Genomic DNA, 26,786 nt, shown 5'->3' with positions numbered 1-26,786 from the left:
CAAGAATGTCTAAAATGGACTGACCAATCCAGTGAAATGAGACATCCAAGTGAGACCTCACTTGGAGTATTATGTGCAGTTCTGGTGTCCTCAACATAAAAAGGACATGGAACTGTTGGAACAAGTCCAGAGGAGGGCCACGAGGATGATCAGGGGACTGGAGCACCTCCCATATGAAGATAGGCTGAGGAAGTTGGGGCTGTTCAGCCTGGAGAAGAGAAGGCTGCATGGAGACCTCATAGCAGCCTTCCAGTATCTGAAGGGGGCCTATAGGGATGCTGGGGAGGGACTCCTCATTAGGAACTGTAGCGATAGGACAAGGGGTAATGGGTTCAAACTTAAACAGGGGAAGCTTAGACTGGATATAAGGAAGAAGCTCTTTACTGTGAGGGTGGTGAGGAACTGGAATGGGTTGCCCAAGGAAGCTGTGAATGCTCCATCCCTGGTGGTGTTCAAGGCCAGGTTGGACAGAGCCTTGGGTGATATGGTTTAGTGTGAGGTGTCCCTGTCCACGGCAGGGGGGGTGGAACTAGATGATCTTAAGGTCCTTTCCAACCCTAACTGTTCTATGATTCTATAATAGTTATTCTCCAGCCTGCACTCAAACTGAAAAGTTCATTAAATGGGAACCAGATTATAAGCACAGTAATTTTCATCTCACATGCTTCTTAAGGCAGGTAATTTCTCAGTCCTTCTGAAGAGCATTGTATACTTACAGACTATTTATTCCAAGGTGGATTCAGAGGAGTAAAAAGATATCTGGAAAAACATAAGCTTTCATTTTTCTGAGCTGCATTGCTTTAGGTCAGCTGCCTGTGTCTTTAGAAAAATGAACCTTTTGGCATTTGTCAGTAGGCCCAAATACTGTGAAATGCTGAAAAGGTGAAAGAAAAAACTTTCCCCGCACTGCCTTCCTATCTGATCTTTTGTCTCATATGTTCCCCTCAGGGATGTACAAGAAATTTCTCTGAATAATTTATAAGCACCTAGACAGAAACCAGCTTCTACTTCTGAACAAAAAGACTGGGTAAGAAGCTGACTGCAGCTGTTCTACTCTGCTTTATCTGGAAGAAAACTGGATTAAAGAAAGAAATTTTCCTAACAGAGTAAGTATCGAATACATAACTGTATATAAACAAACTTCTGCATTTATGCTGGGGAAGGCACATTCATACTTAAGGCTACACACTCCTTTGAGGGCAAGATTGATTCTCTATACCTTTTGAAAACCCAAGAAATCACATAGCATGAAGTAATCAATCAACATGTAGAATTCAACTCTTAATTTGGAATTAGAAGCAGAACAACTGGTCTTTATTCTAGACTACAGTATCCAACTCTTTTCTTACTATGAGCCAACTTTATTTCCCAACAGCACTGAATATTAGGCAGATGCAAATGACTTTTCTGCAGTTTCTGTTAGGACTGAAATAGTCTTACTGCCTGCAGATCCTTTCTATGTCCCAACACACAGAGAAAAGAGAATAAAAAGTCAGAAAAGACTGTTTACAAAGCTATTCTGCTAATATGCACCGAAAACTCATAAGCCATGCGTTACCCATACCAAGTTCAGATTTTCACAACAGTTATCATCAGCTGAAACAAAGTACTTACGAATGTGGGCTCAAGACTTACCAGCCTCTGCATACTTTTCACGTGGGTAGGACTAATAGATAAGGCCTCTTCATACCAGCGTTTGGCTTCATCAATATTTCCACGAAGTTCAGCCACCTGACCTCTCATGTAGAGAACATAGTGCGACATTGGAAAAAGATTAGCTGCTTCCTGGGTACACGCTGTGGCCTCAGCAGGCTTCCCAATTCCTATGTAGACTTCAGCTGTGGAAGGAATGTGAGGACCAATTAATGATTCTTGCCTCATCATACAATGTCTTCTTATGATCTTGTCACTGTGCTGTATTTGTAAATAGTTTCATTCTAAATAAAGACTATTTCCCCCCCCAAAATTAAGAGAAATTATTACACAAATTATTTTAAATTAATTATTCTTCTAGGAAAGTTGCTGTACTAAATGTGATAGGAATTTGAACCTCTAAAATGCTGTTTTAAACACAACAAAACCTTCAGAGTTTGTTATACTTAACTGAAATCTAAATTTTTTTATTTAAGTTTTATTTTTAAGATGTGAGCATGCCAGCACTCCAGTACTATTTAAGAACAGAAAACCCAACACAAAACAGCACACAGAGATCCTTACAGTAGGCAAGAAAACCAAACTAGTTATGGGGTTTTCTGAATTTCACATGTCAGCCATTAAGGAAGCAGTAGCAATTGCTCCAGCTACCAACCACTAAATGGCTAGTCTGGTTCTAAGTTTCCTATCTCAGAGTACTATTATAATAATATTATGATAATGAAATATAATGTTATTTGATATGAAAATTGCCAAGTTAAGTTAGCATCAGGTGTGAATTGCTTAATTGGTGTTCTGATTTGATAACATTTGTTCATATTTCCAAGCATTTTATCTACAATATCCTCCAGAAGCTAAAAACATTTAACTCTGTAGCTTGCATCTTTTTAATTTTTTTTTTTAATAAATAAACAAGCTGTATTTAATTTAACATAAATCACTCCTAGAGGAAAGCGGATAAGTAGCCTGCCACACACTTGTCCAAATCAGATTGACTAGAAGGGAAAAAAGGTTCATTCAGTAAGAGATTAACAATTTATAATAGACGTATTTGCCTTCAATAGCTCTTATGACACTCTTCAACACTGCTATTTCACTACCCTACTGGATTACCTTAATCTCTTGCTGGAAGAGTAGGAGAAGAGAGGAATAAAGAAATACTATATACAAGAAAAGGATGATAAAGGTTCTGGCTTGGGTTATCTAGTTCTTTTACATTGGTATAGACCCTAGAAAAACTGAACCTCAAAGTAATTGTATAAGTGCATTCTACTGTATCACACTATACAAGTCTTCTAGATTAAGGTTTAAATCTAAATGCTCCATCAAAACAGCAAAGTGATCTATCACTGTTCAAGCCATGCTTCCTACTGTACAGTACAAGGCCACCCACCTTGGTTTAAAGGCTATCAGATAAGGATCTCACACTACAGTAGTGGGTTTGTGATTATGCCTAAAACTCTGAATGGGACTAATGTCTGAGTGCCTTTAAAGAAGCTCTATTCTGAGATAATTTTATCAAATTTAATAGTATCCCTAACTAGACAATTTCAGTACAGCAGAGCATATAAACCTTAACTTACAGGTGATACCTGCTAAGAATATTTATAATTATTTTAATAAAAATCAGTTTATAATGACTAACAAAAAGCAGACTCATGAGTACAGTTTAAAGGTCCTACTAATTTTCTTTTTTTTTTTTTTTAACCAATTTTGGTAGGGTTGCTGGATTAGATCGTATTCTTTCTCTAAGAACTTATCTTACTGATGTGAGAACATACATATTTTCTTAGCAAAAGAGTTTTATTTTGCTCCTAAGTTGACTCAGTGATTTCACAGAACATGTTCTACATAACACAAACAGTACATCCGTATGGATGTAGGGATTAATGCAGTATATTTTTAGAAACTAATGAAATGTTTTTAATGGAAAAATATCTCATCCACATGAGGAACTAAACCATGAAATTGCAGATTCCACACCACTTGGATTTTTCCCCTAACCCTAGAAGAACCGCCTACCCTAGTCAGAGATGATACTGTATGACTGAAGAAAAGCAAATTAATATTTTCTAGGATTTTACTTTTATTAGCTGCTGGTGAAATCCAAAGAGCAAGTTGTAGCCATTATTTGAGAGCCGGGCATACAGCATAAAATCTGAATTGAACCAAGAGGGCTTTTTATTGAAAAAAAAAAACCAACCAAAACAAACCCTAAACTATTTTGGAAAAGCTTTGGGTACTTCATTCTTGAGTGCTTTTCTAAAAGCTATACAGTCAATATACTGTATGAGAAAGAAGATTTTAGTGAATATAAAATACACTACATTATTTAAATGCTAACCATTGGAGCTCTCCTGGTGTTATTGTCTCCTCTCCAGCATCATCAGACTCGAAACACTTTTAAATACACACTCTCAAATTGTTTAGTGAAAAGATATGAGAAATATAACTTACACAGACTGTAAACATACTAAGTAAAAGCTATGATTATTAGAAAATAATATGTAGAAACTAAAAAATTACTTTTATTTAGAACCACAATAATTCTAGACTGAAAAATAAGTAGAGATTAACTAATTTAACAGACTGCAGTTGAAATTCTGTATTCCTTGAGGGGAAACAATTATGGTAGCAATGGCTTTTAACATTAGCCAATAAAGGCTGCAGTACTGCTTAGAAATTATTCTTAGGCTACTGTAACATATACTAAATCTTGCTTTCTTGCTTACTAACTGCAGCAGATAAACTTGACAGTTATTAACAGACCTTCCTAAAAGCATTAGACAAAATAATTCCTTTATTTTTGAAGCTATTATAGGCTTATTTTAAAAATAACTCCTCTTCTCCACCAAAAGTTATGATAACCCTATAGAATATAGAGCAGGCTTTTTGAAAAAAAAAAAAACAACAACCCAAAACAAAGTACAAAAGAATGAAAGTTGAGCTTGTGGCTAGGTGTCAAGCTTTAAAGTTCATTCAAGAAATTTCTGAAACTGAAGGAAAACTGTTCATTCTGAGATAATGACTTCAAACTGAATACAAATCTTAAACGCCAACATGGCAAATTCAAATAAATCAGCTGCAGAAAACTGACAAGTGCCAGCAGATTTTGTAGGAAAATCTCAGACAGGAGCAGTAGTCTGAAGGGAAAAATGAGGTGTCAAGTCTGATGTGCTCTTCTGAATGTACCCAACTAGAGAACATGAATAATGCCTTCTGGGTCAAACCCCTCCAGCATTTACGCTTGCATTTTATTGAGAGATCAGTCTATTTTCCAATCAAGCTGCATAGTTCAGTCCTGCTACATTTCTCAAAGGACCATCACAGCCATTGACCATTTAGGGAAGAGGTCTGGCTTTTAATAATGAGTTACTTGGGAATGCACTAAATGTAAAAGTAATTTCGTTTCACATTTTAAAAAAAGCTTGATTTTCCACCTTTACATTGTATGCCCAGAAATGAAAGGCTGAAACAGTCCATTAATAAACACAAGATGAAGAATTAAAAGCCAGTTACTGTGTTGTCCTGGGTTTAGCAGTAGCAGTCAATTTTTCTTCTTCTTAGTAGCTGGTGCAGCGCTGTGTTTTGACTTTCCGTCTGGGAACAGCGCTGATAACACTGATGTTTTTAGTTGTTGCTCAGTAATGTTTACTCTGACCAAGGACTTTAGGAGTCTCACGCTCTGCCAGGAAGGAGGGGAGGCCAGGAGGAAGCAGAAACAGGACACTTGACCCAAGCTATCTAAAGAGGTATTCCATACCACAGCATGTCATGCCCAGAGAGGTAACTGGGAGTTACCCGGAAGGGCACTCGCTCTCTTCGGGGTCGGGCTTGTTTCAGCGGGTGGTGTCGTATTCTCTTCCTTTGTTATTCCTCTTCTCATTATTATCATTGGTGGTAGCAGTAGTGATTTGTGTTATACCTTAGTTACTGAACTGTTCTTATCTCAACCTGTGGGAGTTACATTCTTTCAGTTTTCCTCCCTATCCTTTGGGGGGGGGGAGAAAAGAAAGAGGGGAGAGTGAGTGAACGAGCTGTGTCGCTGGGTTTAAACCACAACAGTTCTTTTTGGCACCCAACGTGGGGCACAAGGGGTTAAGATAACGACAGATCTGACCAGAGTGTGTCTACTCGTATTTGTGATAAGCATTCATTGTTTTAGATTAATAGTCACTCGTCACAATGCTCATTTTTTGGCTCTCAAAGTTGTTCTCTTGATCTCACAGTTTCAGTATATCATACCTTACTTAGAGCCGGTATTTGCTGTGTTAGTGTTTTTCAAGTGTGGGGCTTGGGCTAAGGTTCTTGTCTCATTGTACTTTATGGTAATGACTTTTAATGCAATAGAATCATTGATCATGAAACTGATCTGGCTTATGTTCCCAGTGTGGTCACCACCTTTATAGTCTGGGAGGTATATAATAAAAGTGCTTAGCAATTAAACATCTTTTTTCTCCTTCTCGGGTGGTCAACCTGTGAAGGAGACATTCTTTTACTCTCCCTGTCAAAAATCAACTTCTTAGGACTGAATATCATATTAATTTACACTAATGACAGATGGAATTACATGGTGTATCTGTAAGAAAAAGTATCTTCTTTCATTTTCACATCATATTTATTACTTTGGGTAAATATATTCCATTAGGTTTTGCATGTATTAGAACTCTTCCTTGTCTCTATAATCATACAGGAATAATAAATCTCAATTGTTGCATTTTAAGACTTAAAGCTTATTAAAATTCCTCCTTTCTTCCCCCCAGGAAGTAAAACTATACAGGGTGTCAAAATACTTAAATGCGGCATGTGTCTCAAAAGGGAAGCAGTTTCCCAATGCCAAAGCTTCACTTTTATTTAAAGAACATGTGCTGTAAAGGTGTTAAGTAATTTTATCACTATTTTCTATACAAATAACCCTTACATACTGATGAAGATACCTTCCAGAATATCAGCTTTTATACGCTCCTGGGAGGAAAATTTATCCTGAATGTTCCTACAGTAAAGAGCCTTTCTCAAGGCTCAGGGCATTTAGTGCAGTAGGACAAGTAACTGAATAGCATGATACCCAAACACTGAAATGCAGCACAAATTGCCAGCAGAAGCATCAAGAACAGCATTGTTCCAAAGTAGAGAGGAAGTAGACTTCAGGTTGCAGTACCTTCTCTGAAGGCAGACAGCAGCTCCCTTTCATTTCTTGTTTTTTATTTTAATTGCTCCCCATACACAGAGTCAGAGCACTCTTCATACTTTGTTGTGTCTGTATCTTGGATCTTTAACACTTGAGTTCATTCTCCAACCCAACTGTCTCCTACTTCTCACCCATGCTTCCTCCCACTTGGAATCACAAATATGGCCTACAAAACCATGCTTTCTGAGAGAGGTATTTTTGAGAGTGGAAAGTGGTCTGTGCAGCAGATTGCAGCAGCAGACCACCAACATGTATGAAAACCTGACTAAGATGTGAGCTAAAAAGCAATTTCCAAAGTGTGTCCAGACCTCTCCTTCGTGGGCAACACAGCAACAGTCACTTGCATGGACTGGATAAGCAGCAACAGGACATGACCAACAAAAATTAAGAAACAGAAAATAATCAGTGGAATAAGGTGTCAAGGAAGGCTGAGAAATTACCAGCATTATAGATGCTAAGAGTTACTGTAGATGGCCATCTGTGATGGTCTATAAACATTCAAAATCAATGATGCCATGACACAGGGCATGTGACAACACTATGCTCTGGTGGACCTTGCCTTGCTCTAATTTGTGTTGCTTTCGAGGAGCCCTTCCACCCTCAGATGAGATCACTATTATTAATCACTACCATTGCTCTTTCTTTCCAATCTTCTGGGCTTTAACCTACCATACTAATTAATAACTGGCTGACATTGCCCTGTATGACTTTCACACAATAAAACTGTTAATGCAAAATACTTAAATTAAAACACTAAGAAATACATCATTGTTTTGGTGAATGTAAACATGAAGAAAGTAAATAATTATGTCACTGAAAAATGCTCAGGTCTGAGAGCAGACCAAAGCAGAAAATCGCCGACTGATTTCTAAATTACACCTTTCTGATGCAAGTATGTGTACAATGTGTACATTTTCAACTGTGTAAAACTACACTGGATCATCATTTTCTGCTTGAAATTTTATGTAACAGCCACTTGTGATATTGCATTTAGCTTGAGGCTTGAAAGAGCATAACAATACTAAACCCACTCAAGACAAATCCACATTTAGAAAAACAATCCTGGCTCTTTGACGTTAATGAAGCTAGAAGGAATAGAACTACATGAGAGCTCATCATCGCAGCTGCAAGACACAGGTTGCTCAGTAGTACTACTACCCATTATTTTTTTTACATATGCAGTTATTTTCAATTAAAAACTTCTAATAGCAGGAACTCTATTCAATAATCTTACAAATATTTTTTTCCAACAAACAGAATTAGGACATCTCAATTTCCAAATACTAAAATACTCAACGTACTTCAGAAACTAAATTCTTCACAGGAATTCTCTTCAAGAAGAGAGTGTTGCCTTTGTTCTACATAAGATATGACTCCACTGATAGCAGCTGCATTATAAACTTATGTCTTATCTAAATGGAGCAGCTTTAATATGCTTTGTCCTTCTTCACTTGCTCCAGGGCTACACATACACCTGGGAAAAATCTGACCTGACAAGTGGTAACAGGTTCTGAATGAAATCAGCAGATTTCTGTAAGTCCTTAGGCTAGCAAGAAAGGGGAGGGGAAAGGACAAGAAAGAATTTTACTGTCACACATTACCTGCATGAAGCCATATTTGAGCCAGAGTCATCCAAGGATGCAGAGGTCCCTGTTTAGGGGCACTGCTTTGCAGAGATGATGCAACTTCAGACAGTGCTTGCTCCACTCTGGAAGCTGCTATTGATGTGGCATGGACTGAACCTGTAGAAGTAATAAAAAATTACCATCATAGAAAGAACAAATGTCATACACATTGGATAAAACATCTAATTGTAACCTCCTCAAATTCCTCAAGATTTAATTCGCATGAACTGTTTCAGAGAAGGTTTTTGAAATGTCAGGTTAATCTTCCTTGTTATGAAAGCTTTTATACTGATCTGAAAGACTATACAGAAACCACACTAAACATTGTTAACTATACCTGACACACTTTCGGGTTGCTACTATGAATACTCTCCATTAAACCTGACACCTCCTTTCTGGCAATGTATGATCCAAAAAAAGGTTTGTGATGGAATCATAAACTGAAATCTTCAGGTTGCTGCATGCACTTTGATGCTAGTAATTGCTGTGTCTTTACAGAGAGTGCAATTAGAGGATTATTTTAAGACTAATAACAGTAAAAAACCCAGCAACCTAAAATACACAAGATCACATCATACCCCACCACAAATACCCAATTAAACTGTACTAAACATAAACCTTAGCTGATCAAGAAGGCCGAGTTAAAATGCCTTGTGGCAAAAAAGTACTTTGCATAAAGAACATTCCCAAAGTATACTAAATAAAGGATAATTCTCTTAAAATTAAGTATTTACAATTTAGATTAGAATCTCATTGGCAAATACTACCCTTTTCAAAGTAGTGGAATTAAAAAAGCTTCTGTACCTAAAGAATATCTAATGGCAATTGTAATTTGGACAGCCAAGTACTGACAGCACATTTAGTCTTTTTTTTTTTTAAATCAAATCCATGAATATTTTCAGCTACACTCCTTCTTGTCATCTAAGCTTCAATGTATCTCTAGCTGCTTTAGAATTGCATATTACAAAATCTCAAACTAACTAGGCCTAATTGGTAAATAATGGAACTGAAATATTCCATATTGGAATAGATGAGAAGCCCATCAGCATATCTGTAATGGTCAAGAATGGTAGGCACCCCAAAAGAAAGTACTGAATCCCATACAGGTTGAACTGTACCCTACAAGCTCATCCTCATCACTAGCAGTTAAGAAATAAACAAAAGCTTGACTCTTAATATCACAGGCTTTCTAAGAATTTTAACAAGAAGGGATTTGCCACATAAACCATAAATTCTTAAAGTGTGACAAGATAAATCAGCAAACCAAAAAAGCAGAAGAAATTCCTAGTAGACAGATCAGTGGAAAGAGAAAAGTTGTCTGCAGGTGTGCAATCCTTAACTAACAGGAACAAGGGGAAAGCAACATAGGACATAGTTAGCATTTCATATTTCATTATGAACAAGCAATTGCCCTGAAGACCTGAAACAGTATCTGGATATGGAGTTTGCTTTCCTTTACTGGCTAATGAAATGACTCAAACTCCAGCCTGCAATGTTGAACACTTCTTAAAGTTCTTGTTTATTGTCTTTAAGGCTTAACTTCTAAAGAAATATAAAAGGGAAGTCTAAGCAAGAAGCATGTGGAGTGTATTCCAAGAAAAATACCAGCAAAGGTTGCAATAATAAGCATCAGAAATCCCTTTTTTGTCTGAGATCCATTTCTCTAAATGCACACCACTGCAGCCTGTCACTTCTTAGCCTTCCAGGGACTAACAAGGAAAGAGTCTCCTCATCTATCTAGAAGAATTTGTAAAGAAAAGATGTGATTCACCGACACAAAGGATATCACCTAACCCTTTCCTTCTAAAAAGCAAGTATTCAATTTAGTATTGAAAAGGGCCTATATTTTCTATTATTTACAGCAAAGACTCTGGCTGCTGGCCAGGCCACAAGTAATGTCATCTAGAAAGTGTGCTGTTAGATTTCAAGCCTCTAGTACTTAACCATAAACAACATATGGTAATATATCATTAAAACTTTTTATATATTAATTTCTATATTAAAGGAGAACTATGCTGTGATAAAATTCTTATGAGTTCCAGTACCACATACGTTGAAGTTAAAACAGAGTGGATACCAAGTGCTTCCTATAGTAATTAACTCCTATCCTGGACTTTATTCCAAGTGGTAGGAAAAAGAAAAAAAATTTAAAAAACAAACAAACAAACAAAAAAAAAAATCAATCTTTCTAGTTTGTTTGGTTTTGTTTTTTTTTTTCCAAAGTGTAACTTTTTGAATTGCTTATATTTCCTATTTAGGAAAAAGGTATCTCTTAACATATTGCAGCAATTAGTTCTCTGAAGAAAATACACCTATATTCAAAGTAATAGTCTTCAAGCATCCTTCAATAAAATTACTAGGAAATAGTTACTTCCTATCTTTCACTAAATTAATACAACTGACATAAAAACATATTCTAAATTAATAATGAATATTAACAATCTAAAATTCAACATGGACCAAGTAACTGTTCTAGAAATCCAGACAGTAGATTTTCCAACACAATCAACTAAATTTAAGCTACCTTTAAACAATATCCCAAATAAATGGATTCTGGGAGTTTAATTTTAAAGATTAACGTTAATCAGCAGAAAGAAATTTAGTATAATCTTCTCCAGGGCTGTTTGGAAATCCAAGCCTTTGAAATCCTTCAATGCTTCACTTCTATTTGAAATGTAGAAAACTTAAGGATGTTGAAAAACAGCAGAAGAACATCAATAATTGTTTTTTTTGTTTGTTTTGTTTGGTTTTGTTTCATTAAAACCCCTCCTTGCAACGGCTATTAAGATAGATATCAAGCACAAGCCTATACAGTTTCCAAAAGGAGGAGGGATAACCTCTACCACAGCCTTGCATATGTAATCAGCACAGCCACTGTACCCTTAATCACACTTTTACATCTTTTCTACTAACTTTTTTTCATTAAATAACAGTAGTCTTTTGACACTGCCGAATGGTGTCTTTCAGCTACACTGTACTCATGCTGATAGCTCTAACCCATAGTCTGACTCATTTCTGGTCCCTTCTGTTAAAACACAATTAGCTTTCATTTTACAGACAATTAAAAATCATTGAAAGATCAATTAAAGATCCTGTCTGCTAAAAAGCTTTTTCCGATCTTCCACCAAATTTTATTAAACCTTTTCTTATTTAAACTAACTTATGTGAAGTGTCTGTTCGTTGTTCTAACCCAGACAGTCACAGATTCAGAGATTTACAGTCGCATTACATTCTAAAATGTATAGTAATTTCAACTATAAATTGTAAAGATACATTAGTGGTTTGTAAGAAACTAAGGGTAAAGAGAGGATCTCACAAATCTGATGTAGCCAGTTACTTATTTGGAGGTTCCTTCTTGATTTGCCATAATCTCTGCTCTTTCTTGCCACTCTTATCTGTATTTTTCTTTCTCTGGTCTGCATTCAGTACTTTTAGCCAAACACAAACATATCCTCACTGTCAGTGTTACAATTCACTCAGTTGTAGCTTCCTTCAAATGTTCAGATAGAAAGTAGCAGTAATTTCCAGTTTAAAATTTTACCATGTCTTTCACACACACAGGCATCCATCCTCCTATCACACAACTTCCAGACCTGCTGTTACAGCACGATATTTAAGGATAAAAAATAAATAAATTAAAATACTACAAGTAGCAAAGAGAGTTTAGTTTGAAGTATAACAGCATGAGGTCTGGAAAAGCAAGATATCACCAAAATGGGTCCTGGCAACTCACTTGCATTTATTTAGTCTTCTTCTGAAGCTTGTCTTCAAGGGACTGTCTTTGCAAGGTCTAGAATTCACTACTTAAATTACTTACTGATCATCATCTGGAATCACAATCACATTACACACTGCAAAGTGTGACAGAAGGTCTTAATCATAACAAACTGTTTCTAAACCAACAAGGTATAACCTCCCACTGAAGTTTCCTATAATGACATTTGTCCAGAATTTACAGTTTCTACTCACCGTATTAACACAGCATCTGCAAGAAGCATGGCTATAGAATCATTGAATCATGGAATGGTTAGGGTTGGATCATTCAGTTCCAACCTCCCTGTAATAGGCAGAGACACCTCCCACTAGACCAGGCTGCTCAAAAGCCCCATCCAGCTTGGGCTTGAACACTGACAGGAATGGGGCATCCACAACTTCTCTGGGGAACCTGTTCCAGTGTTTCACCACCCTCATAGTAAAGAATTTCTTCCTAATGTCCAATCTAAATCTACCCTCCTTCAGTTTAAAAGGATTCCCCCTTGCCCTGTCACTACATGCCCTTGTAAAAAAGTCCCTCTCCAGATTTCTTATAGGCCCCCATCAGGTACTGAAAGGCTGTTCTAAAGTCTCTCCTGAGCCTTCTCTTGCCCTGACTGAACAAGCCCAGCTCTCTCAGACTGTCTTCATAGGAAAGGTGCTCCAGCCCTCTGATCGTCTTTGTGTCCCCTTCTCTGGACTCATTCAAGCATGCTCCTCCTGCTTTGGGTGTCCCAGAGCTGAACACAGTACTGCAGGTGGGGTCTCACAAGAGCAGAGTATAGGGGCAGAATCACCTCCCTCAAGCTGCTGGTAACGCTCCTTTTGATGAAGCCCAGCATATAGTTGGCTTGCAATTCAACCTCAAATTGAAAACTTCTCAACAGCCTTCTACGAACACAATTTAACCAAGGAGTTAAGTCTTCTCACAGTAACTTTTCTTTTCCAAGTCACACCTACAGTGCAATTTCTGTGAAAAACAAAGTGTTCAATATATTCCTTCAGGCTTTTCTTAAAGTGTTCATGAAACCCATTTTTTCAAATATTATTTATCGGTCACCCTATGCAAATAAACATGTTATGACTTCTTCAGTTGTTTCCTTGGTCATTTCCCAATACATTCTTCAGAAAATAGCCTAATGGACATGAACTAAGACATGGACTCTATCAGCACTTAGTTGGCATGCAGACTTGCAGGAACACAAAATAACTTTGCTATGTACATCACATTTTCATTCTGAATAGACTGTCATCCTTGATGAAACACATTAATATCAACTGACAAAACTACTATAACAGGATTTCTTTTTATATCATAACAATATTACTAAACGGTTTTACATTCGTCACGTTTTCAATGTTTCAATGTCTACACAAAATAAAAAAAAATGCTTTAACAGCAATGCTCATGCAGGAGAAAAGAGGAAAACCCCCATGACTTTCAACTTTACATGCATACAAAGCTGGCAGTAAGAACATTAGTGGTGTGACGTTCAGAGAAGTCTGTGCTAAAAAAGTAATTGCATGATACAAAAAGGCAGTACCTTCTGCAGGACTAATACATCACTGAAGTGCTGCATTTGATAAGATAGAGCAGCAGGTTTAGCCAAATTAAAAATTTTTCCAATAAAATTCATTAAGTGTCTGAGACACCTTTCACAATCACAAATTACAAAGCTAGCCTAACTTATGGTACAGAGTTATGCATGGAGATATTAGTAGTCAGGTATGGGCACCACCATTTATACAACATCCTCTCAGCTCTTTGAAAAAGATTTTCCATGCTCAGCCACTGTCAGACACGCTGGTTTATGTAGTTTCTTACTTTTCTCCTCTCCACCAAATTGGTCTCCTGTACTACCTCATTAAAATCTATGAAAAAATACAGTAATAAATGGGAAAAAAATAATACTAGGTCATTATTCCACATCCTGGTTAAAGCAGCAGTAACTTCTACTGATATATATTCTTCATTCTCCCTTACTTAGCTTGGCTTCATCATTTCATTATTTTAAAGTGTACTCTAAAGAGATTTATTCTACAAACAAAATTTGTACCAGAAGAGAAAGCAGTAGTTTATTATGACTCATGACAGCAGTTGCAATGCTGCCTTCTGCACCAACATACTACTTAGGAACAGGAGTGTCATAAAATCTCTAATAAAACATTCTGGCAGCTGGCCATTATGCTATATAAGACCTTCCTAATATATCTTTACTTGCAGTCCTCTAGAAATGAATACTGCCTTTTTAATTATTCAACGCAAGTATTAGTTGAGTGCATTCAGATCTTGTAAGGTCACAGCCCTTGGGATGACTGAATGGGCAAAGAGCATCAGCCTTGCTTTACACACTACCAAACTTCCACTACTGATGGACAAAACATATATGTTTTGTGGTAAAGCAAAAGGTGATTTAAGTCCTTAGGAAATTAATAAAACCCCACAGTGAACACTACTTACAAACTGAAAAAAGGGAGTAAAAACCATGAAAGTAAGCATCTGATGGATTGCCTTTGAACAGATCAACCACAAATTAAAATCCAAAGTATGAGGGAGGGGATAACCCCCTCAAAACAAAAAACAAAACCAAAACAAGATAAAAACAAACAAACAAACAAAAATCCCAAAGCAAAAAATCTACCAAGAACTCCAAGAAAGCCAAAGGATTTTTGATAATCTTCAAACTGTAAATCAGGTTTAGAGCATTTCAAAAGATAAAAAAAAATAAAAAAAAAAAATAAAGAAGATTACTGTTTACAATAAATATTTTCACAGAGCCTTTGCTACATCTCTAAAATAATGTTCTGGTTCAACAGAAATTGGAAGTTAAGTCAATAATACAAAATGCATTTTGCTTCTTTCACTAGAATAAAAATTGAACTAAGCAAGATATAGAACACGAGATTTTCAGGTCTGGTAACTATACTAACATGCAAATCTCTACTTACTCAAAGATAGAAAGCTTTCACTTTCATCAATTATTTACACTATACAAAGGACTTCAATATCTGGGTTTTTTCATGGTTCCACTGCTTCTCATGCATACGATGGAAGCTCCTTTCCCTTAGGACACAGTAGGCTGGAAATAGAAAACTTGGGCTTTACATAATCTGTGCTTGGGCTTCTGCATTCTTTCAGTTTGCCTTCATTCTTGAATAGGTTTGTATTAACTTGTAGCTCTGCAAAGAATAAGTAATTTAATGCTAACTGGGATGTAGGTCTGAGCAAGTTCAACTCAACAATGCCCAAACCTGTAATAGCAATCAATCAGCTAATCAAATGCTTCAAAAAGAATGTCAGACTTCAACTACTTAAACTGCCGTAAGGCAAAGATTTCCTGGAAGGAAGCACTTTCCTTAATTTCTATTTACAGGCTTACATATGGGCTAGTGATTTCAAAACTCTCATGTCAGCTATTTTAACAAATGAATTTTGCTAATACTCAAAGATTTATTTTCTACATTTTGTTAGGAATTAATAACTTTAACATGATATCAGGTAAATGCTAGGTGTCAAAAACTAATTTCTTAAAATTGGATGATAGTAAATGCAGTGACAAAACCAGCACTATGCATAAAGCATAGGACAAGTTCACAGAAATTAAAAAGAAATGGCTGGAAAACTATGCTGATTTTACCCTGCCACCTGAACTACTCTGGCAGCCTTACTGTACAGTTTGTACAGCATGTTTAAATTGGCATCATTTCAATGAAAAGAATGGCTCTTGACTTGAAACAGCGCAATGCTGATTTTCACTGTTCTAATACCTCTGAATGATTCCAGTATGCCTTACCTGCAATATAAAAATATATGTTGATATTTAGGCAATTTTTTTCCTTCACGTGAATTTTCAGGGAAGGTTTTGGATGCAATTAGCTAAAGGCTTTCTGAAAATAAATCATTAAAAACCATACAGATAAGAAAGAAATTCTGTGGAAAGGACAGGCTTGTTAGGCAAAAGATGCCAGCAATGTAAACAATTTACAGCAGTAGATGCTACAAAGCATTCTTGGCCAATAACCTCTTTCACCAAACCCTATCCTTTTCTATAACAGTCATGAGAACAGAGTATCAAATACATCTGTAACTTTACCTCTTTTGGGGTTAATATGACAGTCTGCTCTGATGAAACTCTTAAAACACATTCAGTATTGAATGAAGAGCATCTGAACAGCCAGATGTCACTGACACTTTGTTGAAACTTCAACTGTTTAAACATGGTTTATCAGTTATGAAGATTATCTGAAAAATACAGCACAAACTAGCACGCCCATCAGGAATAGAAAGCCACTTTACAGCGAGAAGGTGAACAAGGCTCAGGAACTTGGTCACAGCATGGAGAGGCTGCATGGGGCCAGACAAAGGTATCTGGTTTAGGATGAGGATGAGGAAGATGAGAAGATACAAACAGCTGGAGAGGAGACTCTGTTCTTGAGAGAGAAGATGAGGAAGTATCAGAGGCTAAAAAGCGAAACAAAGAGAATGATAAGGGTGTGGCGGGGCAGGAAAGAAAAAAGATCCAACAGGGTTTAATGGACTCAAGGATGCCAAAAAAAGCAAAGCATTTATTACACCATTCAGTAAGATGAAAATGGTTTGTACATAAAATAAATACCACTTTCTCTGAAAGCAATGTAAAAAAAAAAAAAAATAATTAAAAATGCCCTGTACTCACATTACTCTCCTTCCATCCTGAACTAGATACCCCCCCCCAAACCAACAGAAAACTGCAACCAATACACAATGAATCAAATAATCTGTTTTTTAAAAGACTGAGTGCAACTTACCTTAACGAAAATAGCCAACTGAATCTCAAGTGATTTTCATATGCATATCTGCCTTTGGAAATGTGACTGCTTCCCTGTCAGATTTTTACTTCAGTGAGCAAAAAACACTTTTTTTTTTCTCCATATTTATTTTCTTCAGCAATAATACAAATATGGGTGCATGCCACTCATGACAAACTAGATGAAATAGAAGGCAAACTTGAAGTAGATTTGGCAGTTGTCAGTCAGGGCATCAGAATGTAAGAGTCTAGCCTTGTAAAAAATCCACAATACCCTTTTTGGATACCTCAATGGTAACACAAATTTGAACTTGAATCATTTAATAATTTCTGATTATGGAAATGGAAAGCGCTCTATAAAAACTGTTTTGAAAGACTTTTTTTTTCCAAATTCCAACCTGTGCTTAATTGATATACTCATTACAGCTAAATGCATTTTTTTAAAGGATTTCAGAATTCAAATTGCAAGTACACAGTACTTCATATATGAATTTTAGTTTTCATTTCTTGGTGCTCAGATTGGCCAAACTCAGACTACGCAGGCATCATCATCATCATCATCATCATCATCATCATCATAGGTGGCAAGCAAAGTTAAGAAGGGGAAAATTTCTTATGTATATACACACATAAATGCATACACATGGTAGCATTACACTGTATAAAGAGGAGGGGAGCAAACATTTCTGTCCTAAGAGGACTTTCCACAATACCCTTCCTGAATACCCCTATTTTAATATTTATTTGTCAAATTCCTTATGCATTTCTAAACACTGGGGAGCCACAAAATCTGCACAAGAGCTCTTTCAGCCTATAAAAGTCTCACATTTTGACCATCTATTGTTTCTGTGATCTACCATTTGTGAACAATATTTTTTTGAGAGTCTGCTTGAAGTTTTCTCATTCAAACACTGACAAACTTGACTTCTTTTATTCTTATATTACCGTAGCCTTTTAATTTCTGCAAAATTTTTACATAATGTTCTACATGAAGAATCTTGGATAAAACTTGGATATGGAGCTATTAAATGTATACTGCTGTGCAGATACAGTACATAACAAAGCTGTAGTCCTTACCAGAATTTGTATATGGGAATTGTAACCAGGTTTCTTCTGCTAAAATTAACAATTAAAACCCACACAAACAAACCCACCTCCCCAGCAAAATAGAGACACCCCTTCCCCATCCTCACAATTGTCTTTTATAGGAAATATAATCAAATAGGGACACCGTATATTTAATTTCCCACCTTGTCCTCCCTGATAGTAGAGTCAAGCTGCAACAACACAGCTAAGATTCAGAAAAACAGACTAATTGGAACTTCTAGAAAAATCGGAACGTATGTATAGATTAATTTTTCAAATCAAAGTATTGGCTGCAGGATTTGAATTTGGGGCTTCTTGGAAAGCTCAATCTTTTGGATAAGGGTTCATTTTTATTTAAAAGCATGCAGCCTTTAAAAAGCACCAATTCATTATGCTCTCAACTGTGGCAGATATAAAACAGGACACCCCAAGGTGTGTGACTACATTTGTAAAAAACAAAACAAAACCCCCAGAGCTAACCACAAAACACTCCCACAACATGCCCCCCCAAGAAGCACTTTTTTGAAGGCATAAAATAAATTGCCTATTTCTATCTATGTATGTATCTGTAACCTTTAAAATCTATTTATGTCTATAAAAGGAAACTATGAACTATAGAACACAGAACAATCACTGAATGCTAGAATGTTATTGCATATAATTATATCTGTAGGAGAAGACAGAAAACTCCACACCAGGGCAGCAAGGTACACTATGCCATGCTTCAGACCATGTCATAATGCAATTCTTTGAAATCAGGTCACCTGATCTTTGTAATCAAAACTGTTTGCCACTATAGCAAGCACAGAACACTTTCTATTTATTTACATGATTTCAAAATTGAGTGAACATTCAAATCAACTTTAACTTTCAGAAGTTAAATATCTAAATTAGATTTTTTTCTACTGCATAATTCTGATATTAAACAAAGAGACACAAGACACATTTAGAAGTATTTTAATTTATAGGTCAGGGTATTCTAATTCATAGGGTGGGAAACTTCCCCATAAGCTGTTTGTGTGAAAGTGTGATTAAACAGAAATTCACATCTGAAAAGTGTCAGGAGAAGCATGCTACAGTTTTGAGATAAAACAGAAAACTCACAGTATTTAGCATACAAGTAATATACTGCAAAGATTCCTGGAACTAGCACCATCAAGGTAATTCCTTCAGCAATTTTCACAGGATGCATGGCTCACATGCTTTTTGGTTATATGACTTTTAAGGCATACCGATTGCACTGTGATAACTGAAATAGGCAAATTATATATTAAAATAAGTAAATTACAGGTTAAAATAAGAAAATTACATATTGTAAATGTTTACTGACACACAATAATCTTAGCTTTTGTGTAGTGCACCTGTGCACCATGATTTTTGATGTTTATCAAAATATCACAGTACATATGACTTTTAATAAATTATTTTTGTTCCTAATGTCAAAGCTATGTCAACTCACCCATGTAATTATATTTTAATAAATATCAAATATTTTAATTAATTTAATTAATTTAATTTAATTCAGTTTTTTTGATATTAAAAGTTTTCTGACATTTTTCTAATTCATGTTTTAAAATAAAATATGTGCAAATACTGAATGGAAAGAAATGCATAGGACTTCAGCAAATAGGCCAGTTCAGCATATTAAGTTTGATCCTTTGCATAAGAATATACCACTAAACTCAGCAAGATCCATACTATAGCTATTTTAATTTACAAAGAACATAGTGCTTCATAAATAAAAAAGAAAAAAAACTTACACTGCACAATATCTATTTCCAATTATATAACAACATTGAAAATATTATTTCATTTTGCAAAATAAAACAAAAAAAAGAACATATGTAAAATCTAGCTATAGCCAGACCATTTTACCTGTTCTATTTTTCATATGCAGTTCTTACCTGTTTCAGGATCACTGAAATCTGGTAATGTAATTGTATTAAGCTGTCGTCTATCAGCAATAGCTCTGTCTAACAGGCTGCTCCCACGTCCAGAATCACTGTAGTGAAGTAGAGAAATTGTAAGATATTAAAATATAAAATTATATACTGAGATACAAGTTGCATGCTACCCTCCTCCTACAAAGATTCTTTCTATAAAAGTTCTTGCTATGAACAAATTTAGTACCAAGCGCCACTAACCACTCACTGTGCATTAAGCCAGCTGCACTAGAACAGAATTAAGCTGAGCAAAACTAAATCCATATTTACTTCAGCAATTCTGTGTTCATAATTAATACAACCATGAAAGGAATACAGGCTTTTAATTTGATTCATAGCTAACAGCACTACAGAAAGGATTTATTGTACCTTAAACCTTTGTATAATACGAGGTACAGCTCTCATAGAAACCCAAGATGGGAGATGCGAGTTTGAAAACCCATGCTTTTCCCAGACTGAATAGAAACACTAAATTCCGGACATCTAATTTTAGATAAGAGGCTATCAAGATGTCATAACTACATAAAAAGGTATCTATTTTATCTCTAGATGTTTTTTGGGGGAGTGTTTAGGTTGGTTTTGTTGTTGGGTTTTTTTGTTCTTGCTGTTTTTTTTTTTTAATACACACACATATTAACTGCCTAATGTTAAATTTGATCCTGTTAGCACAGTAGGGGCATTTTGAACACTTTCAACACCTCAAAAACCTAAGCAGCGGTTTGCACTGATTGCTTCTGTGAACAAATGCACTGAAGTTTCTACTTTAGCTGTAGCTCAGTATCAGTCTCTCAGGCTTCTTATTGATACACTTACTGAAAAACTAATTGCTGCTAGAACTACTATTAAAGACACAGCAGAAGAACAGGGACTGAAGAACCAAGTGCTCCTTCTCTTTAAGATGAGGTGCGTATTGAAACATGTTAACAGAAGAGTGTGAGGAAGCACACATGGGCACTCCTCCTTTAACATTATATAGTTAATACAGTAATTTCATTTTTAGGATTATAAATCAGGAGCTACTCACATTCAATTAATACTTATTAAAAACCCTCATTAAAAAAAAAACAACACACAAACTTAAAAATAATTAAGCTTTAAGGCAACTGGGCAGTTAGCCTAACTTAGCAGACTGCAAACTTTTGTCGGATCCTCACCAAAGAGAAAAACTCCACAAAATTCCTAGCTTTAAGGAACGCCTGAGAGACATTAATCTAAACTGCAAGACTGGAATTCAGTGACTCTTTCCATTTGCCCTAATTTTACAATCTCTGCTTTCCAAATTTGAACTGAGAAGGCAAGAAGCCTTTCAGCAACTCTTCATAGTTGCACACTTCAAGAAATAATCTCCTCTCATTGTACAGCTGTTACTAAAATGGTATAAATAAAATTTTGCATTATCCTAACGTTCTTGCATAAATGATTTCTTTACAAAATGATACTATTACAGAAATCCACAGGAAACACAAGGGAACATTCTGGGACACACACTATCAGCTATAGTTGTTACATCAGTTGCTGCATATTTTCTGGTAACCGCTGTGTTAATTACTTCCTCAATCCACAAGGAACGACATGCCAAAAGCTGCTGACAAGGAGGGCCAGACTTAGCATAAATATCTAAGCACAGCACTGGCACTGTGGTTTGCTCTGTTTTCCTAATACAAACTAAGAACTGGAAAAGAATTGAACTATTTTCTGATGAACTTCAAGCAGCAAGCTAAAGATGAACATTTAAACCTTCCAAGCCTTGTACCACAATGTAAGTTTTAAATTCACTTTAACTGCCTCATGAGCAAAACATTTGTGTGGCAATGAAAGACAAAAAGAAATTGTTCTAAATCAGCTGAACAAAACTAAGGCACAGTGTTGCACTTAGCCCTTACTTTATGTGGTATATCTAGTAATACATAATTTATTTTCATTATTAAATTATTGAGGACACTGAACTCAAATTTACTCCACAAAATCTGATTAATTGCAGGAAGAAATATTTAACATAAAACACTGCTTATCAAAAAAAGTTCTTATCTGATTAGGAAAATGAAACATCAAAATTAGTTTTCAGTCTAAATCAGAATAGAAGAAGATGATTCAAATAAGCATAAAAGATACCTAAACCTTTGAAAAAAAAAATCCAACATTCTATAAGGGGTTCAAATTATTAAAAGACCTTTTATTATTGGCACAGAGATGTATTAAAAAAAATCTTCAATTATTTCCAGTGGGAGACTGGATCTTCAAACGCTGCTTTTAAAAAAAATTAACAACAAAAAGTGTGTTAAAATTACAGAGGCTGGGAAATTTAAGTTTTCATAATAAGCCTGCATCATCATTCTTCACTTCATCTGGAGTGCAGTTGGGTGAATAGAACTTCCCAGTCACATTTCAGGTCCGAGTGATTGTCATTGTTTAAACCCTGTCGTCAAATTAGCCATGCAGTCCACTCCCCCTCCCCCCCCAGCCTTTTCTCCCCCCCTCCCCCAGGGGGATAGGGAGGAGAATGGAAAGAATGTAACTCCCACAGGTTGAGGTAAGAACAGCCAAGTAACTAAGGTGTAACACAAATCACTACTGCTACCACAATAATAATAATGATAAAAGGAAATAACAAGGGAAGAGAATACAATACCACCCGCTGAAACGAGCCCGGCCAAGCAGTGAGTGCCCTTCCGGGTAAGTCCCAGTTACATCCTGGGCATGATGTGCTGTGGTATGGAATACCTCTTTGGTCAGTTTGGGTCAGGTGTCCTGTCTCTGCTTCCTCCTGGCTTCCCCTCCTCCCTGGCAGAGCATGAGGCTCACAAAGTCCTTGGTCCGACTAAACATCTGAGCAGTAACTAAAAACATCGGTGTTATCAGCGCTGTTCCCAGGCTGAAAGTCAAAACCACAGCGCTGCACCAGCTACTAAGAAGGAGAAAAAATGACTGCTACTGCTAAACCCAGGACAGTGATAATTGTTATACCAGTCAGACAGATCTGACTGGTATTCAGCCCTTAAATTTTGCATGGATCATCCAAAGAAAGGCTACATGCACTATCCGACATAATTCTGAATATGTGATTCAAAAAATCTGTCTCCTTTCATAACGGCACCTATCCATATCTCCTGTCCGTTCCATTTCAATTTGATTTTAATTTGTACCATTAACCAGAACTTCAGGAAAAACTTTAGATGTCAAGATAAAAGAAAAAAAAAAAAGCAGTAAAAACTATCAGATGCAAAGTAGTCCTTGTTAACTTTTCCAGTTACATGTTTTTGAAGAAGAAAGTGAATTGAGAGCTTGCAAACACTGCTGTTTGAAGCTGACATAGCCAGAGTAAATTTTCACTGCTGATGTCCGAGGGAAGCATAACTTAACGTGTATTAACACAGTACAGTAACTGTTACCACAGGAACAACAACAGAAAAGTAACGACAAGCCATGATTAGAGCCCTGAACTGTGTAGAGGACGTAACAGCAGAGATGGAAGGTGAAAAGCTGTGCTGGAATACATGCAAAGCCTCACTCAAATTAAGCTTACATGTAAATGGTAACTATTCTGCACATCGTAGCATGCTGACAGCAACTCTTAAACCCCCATCCTCACACATACAACCAGCCAACTAAAATAAAACACCACCCACTAAATTTGAAGATAAGTTCTCTCCCGCTGCTAGTTCAGTGATTTTGAGTTGAAAATAATTCAGCTCAAATCTTTCTAATTGTTGATGTACTTGCTTTCTATAACCCCTGCGTTCTGCTCCCTGCTCCACAGCCCAGTGTGAGAATCTCAGTGCACTGTGGCTCATGCAGGTCTCTTCCTAGGCTTTTTCTTCCACACACTCCTGCTCTGAACTACTCACTCGCTTGCTAACGAGAGAAGCAATTTTCTCTCTATGGCCACCTCCCTCATCTTCTTAAAAAGATGCATGTGTTTATGTAACTCAGATCAAAGTAAGAGCAAAAGCTGAACAGATAATGTTCATTATACTGCTATACAGGTATCTGATCCCATCTGGAACAAATCTCTTCTGCTGCAGCATCTCTCCTCCAGAAACTGTCAACCCTTCAAACAACCAAACAATAGGAAATTCTGCTTGTTCTCTTCTCCAGGTACTTGATAAACATGTTGAATACTACCAGCATAGATTTCTGCAAAGTGGCCTCCCTGTTTATTTCACAGCTTATATATATATATAGATGGCAAAGGATCTTCACAGAAGCATTTTGGAAACCCAAACAGGACAACAACAACTTGTCTAAATAATTCTTAATGCCTTTGAAGAACTTACACAGGTTCATAAGCAAGACATCCCTTCAGAAAAGGGCCATGCTGGCTCTGCAAGCACATCATATTTATCCATGTGACCTCTGATGTTTCTATAGTCTTAATTAATACCTAATCCTCCCACATTTTTATTTTTTTTTAAGTCCTTGAACTAAATTTCCACTATGGCAATCTTTCCACTAGCCAATATAAAAGGCTTTATAATCCATACTGTGGAAAATACCCCAAGAAAATACCAGCACATTGAGTCCCCATCCCATAATCAGTCCTCATCGCTGCAGAGTTTATTAGCTTTTGGTGCACCCTACTTCACAGAACTCTGGGTAGTTTCTGCATGTCTATCAACAGGTATCTTCACACTTCAGTCTCCAGATTCCCAGAGGATTAGTTTGTTCATACGAAATACCAGACCAAATAAAACCAAGAGTACTGACCTTATATTGCCCTGAAAGGCTACTGAGGAAGGCACTGAGCAACCTAAAATTCTACAGCATCTTACCTTGGGTTAGTGAGATTGTAGCACGATTTCCAAATCTGGAGCATATGTTTGCAGGTAAGGAGTGCTTCATCTGGGCCTCTGCACAGAGACTCCAATTTGACTTTTGTAAACAGTAATCTGGTGAAAACGGAAAGGAAATTAAAAGAGAAAGAAAAGATATTCCAATTCAAGCAAAACACTTTTAAAGATAGCCAACAGCACACCAAGCTGGAGAAAACAACTTCAAATACAGTGTTAATTTAAATAATTGTTTCACAAAGTAATTACAATAAGGTCAAATACCTAACATCATCAAAGTACCTGTGCTTTGTCCAAGATGGCCTATTCAACCAGACAGAAACAACAGTTGACAGGATATTTTACATTTTTTTAAAGCAAGATAATATAGCTTAGTGAAATCAGCAGGACCACTAAAACCAGTACTTCATACATCAAAGGGAAAAGAGACACCTTCACTAAAGAAAATCTTTACTACTTTAATAAAAAAGGAAATTATTTTCCATTAACTGCTTCAGATGACACTTTTATAACATATAACTCACAGAAGAAAACTCAGTACTGATGCAGATTACTTCCCTACAATATCAACTTGTGCTGGAAAAGGCTATACTGAAAATGGTAACAGTAGAACAGATAGATTCATGGGAGGTACTCAGCATTGGTAAGGTCAAGAAGAAAATGCAGATACACTCTACAATATGTTTCAATTAGCAGTACTAAAATTAACATTTGACTTGAATTTTGAATATTTTCAACATTTACAAGTGGCGACCTCAAGAAAGCACATCATTCATCAAATATGCAGTAAACTATTCATAATGGAATCAAACATGTTTCCTGAAAGCCACTATAAATTAATTCTGATTCCAAAGTTGATGTTTCTAATGGCAGCAAGACAAGTGCATAACCTCCTAAGATGATTGCTGCATATTCCTCTTACATTCCATGTATCAGTAGAAGGTTCTTCATAGAGATTAACTTAGACGCCTTCCTGAATAATTAAAGAATATAAATGCAGTGTGACAATAAAGGAGTTAGTCAATTGAAATGAACATTTATAGGACCCACAGCATCTGGGAACAAACAACATGCTAGAAAAATAATAATTTAAAAGCATTTTTAGTAAATTGCATGATTAAGGAGCGCAAAGCAGGAGGAGAGTATGTACATAAAACTGTTAGCCTACTTTCTGTTTTTAAACCAGGTGTATTTTACATTTTATTCCAGTACAACCTTAATCATACTAAGTGAAAAAATTGTATGATTGGTCATATGGTTTGTGTGGGAATACTGAGAAGGGTGTAGAGGGTGGGCATGTGTGAAAGCTCAGTACTTTCCTATCCCAAATACAAACTTTGAGGCTGCAAATAGTAACTGAAAACTGCCAGAGGGTTTTCTCAAGAAGAAATGACATCAAATGCCTCATCAAGTTACAGTAGCTAAAGCTTTAGTGTTGCACTTAAAATCCTTTGCAGAAACTACCCAGCATGTAAGTTGAAAAATGAATCACACTAATTGTATAATGTGGATCTGAGGAGGAAATGAAAGGCAGGTTGCTAAGTTAGTTTAAGAAAATAAGGAGTCTCACCTGACATGATGTAGGAATGTAGAACAGAATAATCAGTTACACTAGTTTAGCTTTCCTCCTATCAATAGACAATTTATATTTCATTTGTCAGAGCAATCTTCTCTACATGTTTAACTGTGACTATATCGCTGTAAGTAAAAATGTCCAGATCTGTCCACAATTTTACTTAAGAGAGAAGGAAACTCAACAAATCTCATCCTCCTCTGCTATTATATCTATTCTACCCTTAACACACACACACACACACACACACACACACACACACACACACTGCCCAAACAACAAGACCTAGGCATCAAAACCCACATCCAAAATCACAGGAATCTACCTCATACAATCCCTTTCCTGTTTCTCTGTATGTAAAAAGAAGACAGTACTTTCTACAGTTTGAAGA

General features: G+C 36.3%; 1 protein-coding gene across 4 annotated transcripts in view; it reads right to left on the bottom strand.

Moving 5' to 3' along the window:
• TTC7B (tetratricopeptide repeat domain 7B) overlaps positions 1 to 26,786 on the bottom strand; it is a 138,612-nt gene that overhangs the window by 30,496 nt on the left and 81,330 nt on the right. For 2 of the 4 annotated variants that reach the window (XM_062638456.1, XM_062638463.1), the window contains 6 exons: positions 24,805 to 24,921; positions 19,997 to 20,094; positions 16,517 to 16,681; positions 14,681 to 14,731; positions 8,443 to 8,583; positions 1,636 to 1,838 (listed from right to left, as the gene is read on the bottom strand). In XM_062638456.1, coding sequence (XP_062494440.1) covers positions 1,636 to 1,838; positions 8,443 to 8,583; positions 14,681 to 14,731; positions 16,517 to 16,681; positions 19,997 to 20,094; positions 24,805 to 24,921 — 775 coding nt within the window. The remainder of the gene's footprint in view (positions 1 to 1,635; positions 1,839 to 8,442; positions 8,584 to 14,680; positions 14,732 to 16,516; positions 16,682 to 19,996; positions 20,095 to 24,804; positions 24,922 to 26,786) is intronic. The other 2 variants (XM_062638472.1, XM_062638480.1) reach the window with 1 other exon arrangement.

The sequence above is a fragment of the Pezoporus occidentalis genome, unplaced genomic scaffold (genome assembly GCF_034315485.1).
Source record: "Pezoporus occidentalis ecotype Australia unplaced genomic scaffold, CSIRO_AGI_Poc_V1 ctg115, whole genome shotgun sequence".
NCBI lineage: Eukaryota > Metazoa > Chordata > Aves > Psittaciformes > Psittacidae > Pezoporus > Pezoporus occidentalis.
Note: the sequence above shows the minus strand (reverse complement) of the source record. Positions and strands in the feature narration are given on the sequence as shown.